We start from the raw sequence: 12,297 nt of genomic DNA on the forward strand, positions 1-12,297 counted from the left end.
TAATTGCAAGTTCATATTTCATTTTTGCAATTTGAAACGTTATTGGTTATTACAGAATAACGTATAATCGCTTTTTAACTGACTTTAGTAATTTTGTTAGCCTGTGTTTAATCAAATAGAAATTTAAAAGTAGCTTAGTTGTTATGGAAGAAATTAATTTGCAGAAAAGCAGTCACACATTTTATATGTTGAAGGCAATATAGTAAAACTTTTAATCATAAAATAAATAAATATATTACTATAAAAAAATATTTAAAATACATACTACAGAGTTTTGTAAATTAAGAAATAGAGCGAATTTAATTTTACTAAGAAAATTGTATAGATTGTATAAATGTATAGTGTTGAAAATGATGATTGAAATACATTCATCTCGTTTTAGATCAGTAAATAGTCTAAGAAGCCACTGAAACAGCAACATATTTCTTGATAACAATTGTCCCTATATTACTTTTATTCAATAAATTACTAACATTTACAAAAATACGCATTCTTCTCTTTGTCGCAAACAACAAAGATTTTTGAAAAGTATTGTAATACAAATTAAGGACTGTAAGAAAAGAGTTAACATTAATTTATGGTGAAATCGTTTTTGGTGTTGCAACATTCCTCCTTATCAATAACATTGATTTTGTGTAAAGAACACAACAAACTCTTTTAAAAATTTCCATATATGCTAACAATTTTATAACAAAACTTATTGAACAGTCATAATTATTTTAATTATAATATATGAAAGGCTGATAGTTGATTTTTTCCGCTCTAATTATTTTCACAATTATTAATTACATTTAAAGCTGTTAATAAACATGAAAATGTATTTCGTAAATCGCAAAGATCTTCTTTAAATTAATAGGTATGTTAAAAGTAATAAAATCACTCTACTTATATAATTTATACGTTTCAAAGAAAAGCAGAACATGAAAATTTTTCGTTGCAAAAGTGTAAATATTCAAAATTCATAAGCAGCATCACCTCACGATGAACGGATTTCGAGAGATTAAAATTTCTAATTTGAGCGTCGTGAAGTTCTCTTAATTAAGATTATAAGATTATTATACTTATGTTTCAGAGCAATTAATTCAAAAATACTTAAACAAAATTCGTCTGTCGTAATTATCTGTTATCTATCTTTTATTTTAACAAGATATTCTCACCTGACGGATGTTAGATTATTTTGATTTCAAATTAATGAATGTAATAACCTTGTTCGCCGAACGGTTAAATTAAATTAAGGCATATTGAGTTTCGGTATTTTAATATTAAGTTCGGTTTATTAAAGTGGAGATATTCGTATAAAAAATCGATAAGCCAACAAGTATATGTTTCGAAGCGTGCAGTTGAAATGTATACCGGTCTCGAAACTTACTCGATACACGCCTGATTTATGTTTTTAATTTAAATTTTTGCATTCGCCAGGCGAAGTTCGCCACGGACGCGCCGCCTGCATTGCAAATATATATCGTAGTTGACTCGAGAGATCGTTTCGAGTTGCGATTCGATACAACTTCACTGAACTATCGAGTTTTAATCTTTTAATGCTACTTGATAAGTTTCGACGTTATGGAAATACTGAGAAACATAATAATTGGCGATGTATGACTTTTTGAAAGCATTTTTTTATATTCGTTTGCTTTGGCAAATTACTACGGGAGAATGATTTACTTTTACAGTGATCCTTTCGTGGAAATAGTTTATATCATTTGTAATTAATTAATATGTATATTTTATCTTACATAATTATATTTTAAAGCGTTAAGTATCCGCTAGCATTATATTATGTTTAAAAAATAAAATTCTATAAAACTAAATAATATAGGTAGATATAAAATATAGGTTAAAAAATATATCAACTTCGTGGAAGTGTCAGAAGATTCTTATACCTTTCTCAACTGTCGTATAAAAACCATAAAACCATAATTGCTGGTTATTAAAGCAGTGAATTAAAGGTCTTATATAATAATAATTTTAAACTTCATTAGTGTTCGGGGATAACAGAAAGCTTACCGGCCTACATTTAGTGAATACAGGATGATACAGCTCAGTGCGGCTTAGAGCAACCTTACAGTCGGGAACGACACCTGCGGCAATTCATATAGTTTTATGGGATTCATTGAAGCGAGAATAGTTTTGCCAAAATGGGGAACCAAATTTGTACGGAGTTCAATTATTTAACGCTGATTTAGATTCGAAGTCATGTGACGAAGATATTGGGAATACACCGATGCTTCTTCTTTCCTCTTTCATCATTACTATAGCATTAATTCAGAGCATGAGTATAATGAAACTATTCACAGCCAATAATCCATACTAATATTATAAATGCGAAAGTAACTCTGTCTGTCTGTCTGTCTGTTACTCAATCACGCCTAAACTACTGAACCAATTTGCATGAAATTTGGTATGGAGATATTTTGATACCCGAGAAAGGACATAGGCTACCTTTTATTGCGAAATATGTACCACGGGCGAAGCCGGGGCGGGCCACTAGTTTAAATATATTTGGCCATGTGTTATAAACCCGAGCTAAATGTATTGTCTGTACCTTGCAATCTATGAATATGGATGAAGAACACAAATCAGACTTCTATTTAAACACATTTGTTTGTTATTAAAAGCAGATATAGGGTTACTTTAATTTCAATGATGTCTCGCTACAACGAAATTTAATATTGCATCTTTATACATCTTTGTAACAAACATAAGATTGAATTCTTATGCATTGTTGCATTTTGCAGACGCGATTGCTACGTGATGGAGGAAAAGCTCGCCGGGGAGACGCCAGTCAGCGTCTGTTTTGCAGTCTTAACTCTCGGCGAACGGAACTCTAGTACGACTTAAATGCTCACCGGAATATGAAATATGTTTGATGTGAAAATCTGATTCACAACCCTCTTCCACATTTCAAATAGTCATAAACAGCGCGGACACAAACACATTATAACGACAATAGCGAATGCAACAATATTTTATAGGTATTGATGTCCCAATCAAATGTTGAAAACGTGAGCAATTCGCAGCCGACGAACTCCACAAAGAGCTTCAACCGTGCATCGGAAATGAATCAGTTTGAGAAGGGTCCCAGTGAGGTAAATGATATATCTGTGGAATTTAACCGTTCGAATGCGAACTCTAATGCCTACGAGATACCGTTCATTACGAATATTTACCGTGAATTAAAACAGGATGCATTTGAGACGTATCGCACTCAACTATTTGCATTTTTAATTCATAGAGCAAGTTCGTTAATGCTCAAGATTCAAGAGTAATTTAATTAAACGTTACATCGCATGACTTTGAACGGTTTGTGATAAAGACAGATGTGAATGCACATTTCCAGTTTCGCCGTATGATTTTCCGATGCGGTGAGCTGCAGTTATAGAACGAATGGAAATGTCATCGATGTATGAAATAAATAAATAAAATTCACGTGGAAAATAGGCAATTTCACGGTGCATTGGTCGTTCTTTACGTGGCATGTGCAAGCCTGCGCCGATCGCGTCGCACTTGACGCCGGCGCGCCGGCCCAACAAAAGCTTCATTGGTGCGAACAAATTCAACTCGATTTCAGATAAATTTATCACATTGTAAGTGTGAATTACAAATCGTCGGTAAGTATGTAACTGTATACCTAGTTGTAAAAAAATAATGAATTTATATCAATCTAACAATTTTACAGTACAACATGAAAACAAGATTTGTGAAATGTAGAGAACAAAATAAATACCAACACTTTTAAAACTCTATATATTACAAAGTTCTTTTCCTGCAATTTGGAATATTACAAGTGAAATACACGTAAAATGGTCCGTTCCTTATTCTCAATATCAAAAGCACAGCAAAAATATGGGTTGTCGCTTATGAAACAGTATTCTCGCGACCGCATCGATGTAGTGAAGTTACGTATTCAAACCGTATCGTACCGGCGTGGCGCGTCTGAACTCCTACCTATGCAAATTCTACACTATTGCATTTGTGCTCCCCAAATATCTATAATAGCGATCATCCCTAATGGAATTTCCTTCTTATTGTACAAATAAAAGTCTCAGAGCTGAACAAAATGTTTATCTTGAACGTTTATTGGCGTCGTTGTAGTTAACACGAGTGTATAAGTATTTTTTGCTTCCTACTTTACTTTTTTCGTATAAATAATGAAAATGCGTTTCATTTTGCGGAAAACATGAACTTTGCAGTATCGTTATTACATTATATAATTCCAATTTATACAACGAAATGCTGTTAAACTTTTGTTGATACATGTTTCAATTTAACTTCTGTATTCATCGTTAGACGAAATGATAATGTTTTCGGACTACTTAGTATTTCACAAACTAATTTATTCGGGTGTGACATGACGACTGTGGTAAATTAGAAATTTTAGTGCAAGAACGATATTCAGTGAAGCAAAGTTAAATTAAAGTCGTGTACGGATTTGGCGGCGTCCGTTCCAGCTTAAGACCAGGCCCGCCACCTGCGCTCCAAAACAGTACTGAAAACACAATTTGCGGTGCGCCTTTTGTGACTTTTATGCAATTTATATTTCATATTTATGTACGACACTGCACGTCCATTCATTCATGGCTTTATTTTAATTTGCCAGATGTTCATCCCGTGTCTGTTTTCCTTTATGAATCGTATAAGCGCGGAATAAAAATTAATCCGATATTTCTATCTCGCTGATGTAAATACAGATGAATATTTAGTGATTTTAATTAAATTTCAACGTATTGAAAGCCATATTTTGTTAAAATATATTTTTCTTTGAAATGTCTACTCATTTATAATTTAATTTTCGAATAGCCGTTATACAGTAATAGATAATATAGGGCTTCTTCTGAGAAATGTCCCTTTTTAGGGTTCCGTAGCCAAAATGGCAAAAACGGAACCCTTATAGTTTCGTCATGTCCGTCTGTCCGTCTGTCCGTCTGTCCGTCTGTCACAGCCGATTTACTCGGAAACTATAAGTACTACAGTGATGAAATTTGATGGGAATATGTGTTGTATGAACCGCTACAAAAATATGACACTAAATAGTAAAAAAAAGAATTGGGGGTGGGGCCCCCCATACATGTAACTGAGGGATGAAATTTTTTTTTTCGATGTACATACCCGTGTGGGGTATCAATGGAAAGGTCTTTTAAAATGATATAAAGTTTTCTAAAAAACATTTTTCTTAAAGTGAACGGTTTTTGAGATATCAGCTCTCAAAGTCGTAAAAAGTATGTCCCCCCCCCTCTATTTTTATAACTACGGGGTATAAAATTCTAAAAAAAATAGAGGTGATGCATGCTAATTAACTCTTTCAACGATTTTTGGTTTGATCAAAGTATCTCTTATAGTTTTTGAGATAGGTTGATTTAACTGTAATTTATTATATTTGCTGCTACGGAACCCTTTGTGCGCGAGCCCGACTCGCACTTGGCCGGTTTTATTTTAAATTGATTTAAGGTTATATTATATCAGGTTATAGGCAATGAACAGAAACACAGAATATTACAATTAATTACGTACATCATAAGCAAAATAGTCAATATTATAAAACGAGAAGTGAAGTTTTCATTCATTTGACCATTTAAATCAGCAAATTAGAGACATTGATCTTTGAAAACTACCAATTTTAGGTTGCTCCCTTCAGTTATATATTACATTAAACAGTATAAATAAATAATTTGGGTTAAATCGTGTATAAAACAGATGACGGTAAAAATATACCTAACCGTATATACCTGGTAATATATTGTAAAGTCATGAAGAATTATCGGTGCCTATTTTCATTATTTTTGAAAGGATTTAGCCGCTTTAGCCCAAAAGTATGATTTCGGCTGTGTTAATAAAACAGTGGTAAACAAAAGAAAGAGCACAAACAAGGTGATAAAATACGTCTGAAGAACCAGCCTATATATAATCAGCTTAGTGATAAATTGGTAAACAGCACGCGAGCGACACAGCTGCTTCCGGCCTCCCTCTGGCTGTCTTCATACCTCGCCAGTTACCTTTGTCTGAAGGTGTAACTATTACGGACTGTCTTGAATTAAACTGAACTTAATTGTGATTAAAATGCGAGCTAATTTCTTGAGATATTCTTACGTTTATTACTACTATTTGCTGCTTTTTAAGTTTCAACTTCTCTACCAACAATCAATGTTCCCTAAACTTTTTCAACAGTCGGTTTAGTTCGGGAATAAAGTATCAAGAAATCTTTAAACATTATTTTAAATAATAATGTGTTCTACCGCTAAGTATAAAACCATTATTTACATTATATAAAAGACGTAAAGTAAGAGAATATGTACACAAACTTACCAGCAAATGCTAGTAATATCTGGAGAAATGCGGACGCTGTAGCGACTCCAACCAGGCCGGGCATTGTCTAAACAACGTCTCTCGGCCACGACATCTGAAATCCTTTATGATTCTATCGTCAAATACTCGTCCTCATTCATTGTGTTCTTTAAAACATTAATACTTAATGTTTAAATGCTCTCTTGGCTCGTTACGCTTCTCTTTCCTGGAACAAAGATATTTAATTTAGCTTTTCTTTATTCTGCCACTTATATCGACTAAATATTGGAATTAAATATCGAATTAGGTACTTGTTCAACTAGATTCTTTATGGACTACAGTAAAAAGAAAGACAGTTTCAAATATTAGAATTTTAATATAATATTTTATTAATACAGTAGCATAATTTATTTATATATTTTAATACAACAACCAGTTTACAATTTTCCGTTTTTTAACTCATTCAATTTACTCACTAGTAATGAAAAATTGATGTTTCAAACTATGTGCTATTTTGCTATTGTTCGAAATTGGTTATACGCACCTAGGTAATTTAAAACCAGTGTTTTGTTTTTGATTTTATGTTTCCGAGTAACAATAATGCCACAGAAAGAGCTCGTGTTATCAATGCTTTATTTGGAAAGAGTTCAACAAATGAATGCATCATGCATTTTCAACTGACTATCAAAAAAAGATGAGTTCAACTTCATGCTATCAAACTAGGACTGTATGAGCTAGATTGAATAAGTCATCCAGTTTGATAAGATGCAAAATTGGATTCATGTGATTTGATTATTTTAGGCATCCGGGAGTTGGCAAACAATTTTCGACGTATAATGTCTGCTAAGGAATGTCTGTTTTTATACACATGTTCGACGGAAACAAATGTATAGATAATCACTAGAAATAAAGATAAATTTCAGAAACTGCTTCAAAAGTCCATGTTTTAAACTATTTTACTTTAATCACTAACAATGAGATGAAAATACCTTTACTACCTGTAGACTTGTCAAATTATGATTGAAAGATTTCAATCACACAAGCTTCTCCTATTTTAATTTGGAAAGTTATCGTCATTGATTATGAAAACTATCTAATGGTCCGGGAGCCAGCAGCAGATTTTATGACCAAGTTCCTCTCAAGCGGTAATTAGTAAAATGCATCAAAGTATAGTATTATGAAGCCTCGTGAACGTCAGCTGGAGCTCGGTTGGGGGGAAGAGCGGTTGTAGCCTCCCGTATCAGCTGACGGTTTTTCCACCAAGATACAGCCAGCTGACATATATATTTATCCACAGTTACATATAAGCTATCATCAGGTAAATTTTTGTTTGAGAGGAAATAACGGAAAATAAATTTTTCTTTAAATTTAACTTTCATGTTCGAGACACCAGCTGACGTATAATACACCATGTTGTAACCAGCTGACTATTTTTTTTCGTTGAGATATTGGGTTAGCTACAATTTGACAAATTTTTAGCTGAGAGGAAATGAATGAATGAATGTATTTTTTTTCCTATGTGCGTGGGAGGCTACAACCGCTCACCCCCCCAACCGAGCGCCAGCTGACGTTCACGAGGCTTTATAATACTATACTCTCATGCGTCTGACGAATTATCTCTTGAGAGGAAATAGTTAACCAAATTTGCACCTGGCTCCCTAACCATAAGCAACTCTTAAATTTTCATGGTGGTATCAATAAATATTATAGGTGAAAAAGTGAGTCAACAAAAGACTAGAGGCCTCAACCAAATTAAACAACGATGAATCCGGAATGTCATAAATAGCACAAGGAATTTAATCTACCCAAAGAACAACAGTAAGATTATACTAATGTTGCCATATCTCAGCCGCAAGTCTTGATAATGGAAATTTGATAGGTCGCGGCGTGTGTAACACTTGAACGTCGAGCTCTAGGTACGCTTTATTGTATAAAATAAGCTCAAAGTAGTGCGGTATCACGCGAACGGGTCGTTAACCCTGCCTCATGGTGTACTAATGGGACTACAGAGTGTCAACGCGACGGTAGGGAAACCACATCACCGCACCCTGTCACCCAAGAATCTCTATAATCAAAGCGTAATAAAAGGAAGAAAAGGTTTAGGACTGTTGCGGTCTACGGGATGAATGGCGTGGATTTCATAATTCAATTGTTTTTATTATGTTTACAAGGTGGCATTGTTCTTAGTTCGATAGTAACCTTAAACTTGTATTGAAATTTATAAACATGGAACTGCTTGTATTGTCTATTATGATGAACATTTTGAATTTAAAAGATAGAAAGCGTAAATAATATTATAATATAGGAAACATTTCACTTTCATTTTCCAGTAATTGCATCCAAAAAGTGTAGTAAATGCCGGAGGTATAATAACAAAAAATGTCAATAACGTTATGTTAAAAGAGTTGAATAGATTGGGAGCAGTGCAGAGTGGAATGTCAGGAAAATTTTTTTGAAAAGGTCCCCTTTTTCAAAGCCACGTCGTCGTCGTATTGAATGCGTTTTAATGAAAAAACATGCGCCGATTCGCAACAGTCAAGGGAATTAAATCCTCAGCGCGGCGCTCGCGATTTCAAATGCATCGGAATTTTCATTTACCCGAATATTATTTTCATAGGGGATTCTGCAAAGCCTATATAAATTATGATAGCGTTTGATTAATTTTGTTGCAACCTACCAGATGTTACCGTGGTCCATTTTGGAATTTCATTTTAGAATGATTTTGGAAAAAACAATGGAAATTTAATAAAAGAATATTGTTATTATGGTGCTTGTCCATCCTCAGATGCACTTGTGGATTTTTTTTTGTTTCGTTGATTGGATGGATTTGTTAAATTCTACTAAATCTAAAAAATATTATAAATGTATAAGAAAAAAACAAAGAAAGTGTATTTATGGTTTGTCGTCGCAACCACAATATACAGAGTATATATCTGTCAACTGTGTCGCAACGGAGTATTTTAAAGGAAATTACATTTGAGTAGTTAAGAAATAGGATGGTAATGATACAAGCTACCTTTTACAGCAGTGAAACCTCTCATTCGTAGGAGAATTTTCTTTGACTACGCGGGCGGATCCGTAGGCGTTAAGCTTGTTAGAGGTATATTTACGTTGAATGCCGTTTCATTAAGATTAAATTTATTTGTAACGAATTTTCAGTTTCTGTGTCTCCATTATTTTGTGACGAGCTAAGTTCTCAATCTTAATTAAAGCAACAAATTTTAAAAATAAAACCAAAATTTAACTTATTATTAACCTGCGGATTTTATTTAAGTAAATTATCATACATTGACCTTTGAATGAAAAATATGAATTTGAAAATGAAAATATATAAATAGGAACTGCTCTCGCGCCGCAAGGTGGACGAAACGTGTGCGCAAACTCATCGAAAGTTAATGATAAAATTCATTACTAGCTTTCCACCCGCAGCTTCGCCCGCGCAGTCAAAGAAAAACCCGCATAGTTCCCGTTCCCGTGGGATTTCCGGGATAAAACCTATCCTATTTCCCGGGATAAAAAGTAGCCTATGTCCTTTCTCGGATATCAAAATATCTCTATACCAAATTTCATGCAAATTGGTTCAGTAGTTAAGGCGTGATTGAGTAACAGACAGACAGACAGAGTTACTTTCGCATTTATAATATTAGTATGGATTATCACTGCACATTGCAATTCAAGTCCTGTTACATGTTTGTAGCAAAATTAGCACCTATTGAATTTAACTCATAAATAATTTAACTAGCAATAACCTTACTATATACTCCTTAAGTATTATGTACTTCAAGATCCTATAGGTAATTTGTGCCTTGCTGTTTAAATAATGTCACATGGAACATGAATTTAGTTTCTTTTTTATTAAATTACATGAACCAAAGTACCCTTTAGGTAACTTGGTTAGAGATTTCAGTTAATACCATAATAAGCTTCATCCGATTTCACCCGTACTTTCAGTGTTGTTGAAAAAACTTTTGAACTAGAATGCCCTATGAACAACTAAAACAAACGTTATAAAAATATAGATTGAAGGACAAAAAATCTTAATAAATTGTTCACATATTTTGTGAGTAAGTACTAAGCCGAGATATTTTACGAGACCGCCTCGACTTTATATGAGATTGAAGAAACTTTTGAAAAGTTTGAATGTGATCATAATATTTATTTCGATCTCCCTAACTAAAAATACGATTATTCAACTAGTGTAATTGTTGGAGTACTCGTATTACATAATTTGTTTTCAATAATGTTTCCTAAAGTAGACTCATTTTAAAAGATTTTAAGTTCCAATTGGATATCGACCGAACAATTTTACGATTTGTCATTTTATATATTTAGTAGTGTAAAAAAAAATATATGTATTAATGTAGATAATTGGTTCAAATCTATATTTAGGGCCTAAATTGCCGTCGGCAAGTTTTATTATTTTTTTTAAATGCTACAAATTTTAAATGTTTTTCATTTTATTTACATAATGTATTCTACTACAATATTCTACCGACGACTAATCTTATGTTACAATTAGACCTAATTAATGTAAGTATTTTTATAAAATTGTACCTATAGGTAGTTAAACGATTTAGGTACATTAATTACCAATTTGAATGAATTACAAATATTATTAATATATATTATACATTTATGTACATACTACATTTTAAATAAATAAATTGTTTCCCATTTTATCTGGATATTTTTTTACATTGTAAACATTAATTGTAAACCTACATGAATTTTGTAATTTGAAGTTTTGATCTTACGATCAATAAATGATCGTCTTTAACGTGTAGTGAGAAGGTTTAAAACATTAATTTCAAATTTAAAATAATTTTAATCTCTTTCAAATAAAAAATATTATACAATTTCAATTTTTCAGTGAGTATTTTAGAACTGATTGTTTTATGCGTGGTATATTATTATTAGTCTGTGGTGGCAATAATATTTTTGTTTGAAATTAAAAAAATAATATAAATTACTTTTAGATTTATACTTTCTAGAACTAGAAATAAAACTATAGTCCTAAATAACTTAATTAAGTCGAATTTAAAATTCTGTTAGTCTGTACTTTTTCCATCTTTTAATTTTTGTTTATTATACTCAATTTGTTATATAGAACGGAAAAATATAGTTACCAAGAAATTTTCACTATGTGCATTTTTTAAATAAATATTTTTCTAGGGATATTAAATTTCAACATATTATTATGAGCGGATACTTACATATTATTTTATTAAAAACTCTTTAACAAAGTCATTCTCTTCTATATAACATACAAGTAACACGATTAAACAAACTGATCAATAAATAATACAATTTTTATTGTACGCTCGCAACTTCCAAAAGCTCGAACATTATCGTAAAGTTCCCGCCATTTTCATGATATGTCAAAACCCGTGTTGCTAGTTAGACGCGCGCGTAGCGACTGAACTGAAGGCATGTTTCATAGAAGCCCATAGTTAAAACGTCCTGACTGGTCTATCTTTCAACTTTTCCAAGCTCTGCTTGAAGGAAATAAAGCACACGAGTCTGTACAATCAAAAGCTGAAATAAACCTTATGCTGTGATACAATAAAGACTATTTCATCGTGACACATAAGTTTTCTTAAGTCGTTTAATTTTGGGCGACCGTAAAAGGCCAGCTGTTGCAGCTCTGAAAAGGACTAAGCTAACTGTACCGCCACTGAATTTCATACGCTTTTCCTTAGAGCTTTAGGTTGCAATTTAAGGATTATGTAAGTCGGATATAGTTTGCGAACCTGAGTTAAACTGAAAAAATTTCCCAGATAGAAAGAGATGAATATAGTTTTAAGTGACAAAGGGAACGGCCTACCAAATTTAATAGTGGGGATGATCTTAAAACGCGTTAAGATATGCTATAAGAAATCTCGATAGTCCAGGTGAAAATTCAATAACATACAGAAACGTTGTAAATGACGAGTTGAATGTTGTTCAACATCAATAAAATAAAATAGTCATGGATAAAACTGCATACTCATTCATAAAACATGTGAAGTCGACTCT

General features: G+C 32.6%; 1 protein-coding gene across 1 annotated transcript in view; it reads right to left on the reverse strand.

Annotated features, from left to right (window-relative positions):
• Positions 1–11,697, reverse strand: part of CARPB (Carbonic anhydrase-related protein B) — a 33,599-nt gene extending 21,902 nt beyond the window's left edge. The window contains exons 1-2 of the mRNA XM_089703894.1: positions 11,496–11,697; positions 6,304–6,508 (exon numbers count right to left, since the gene is read on the reverse strand). Coding sequence (XP_089560020.1) covers positions 6,304–6,367 — 64 coding nt within the window. The 5' untranslated portion in view covers positions 6,368–6,508; positions 11,496–11,697. The remainder of the gene's footprint in view (positions 1–6,303; positions 6,509–11,495) is intronic.
• Between the last annotated feature and the right edge of the window lie 600 nt (positions 11,698–12,297).

Source organism: Colias philodice, chromosome 15 (genome assembly GCF_061535455.1).
Source record: "Colias philodice isolate Cphi_HAF_F1 chromosome 15, ilColPhil1 Martin Lab GWU primary, whole genome shotgun sequence".
Taxonomy (NCBI): Eukaryota; Metazoa; Arthropoda; class Insecta; order Lepidoptera; family Pieridae; genus Colias; species Colias philodice.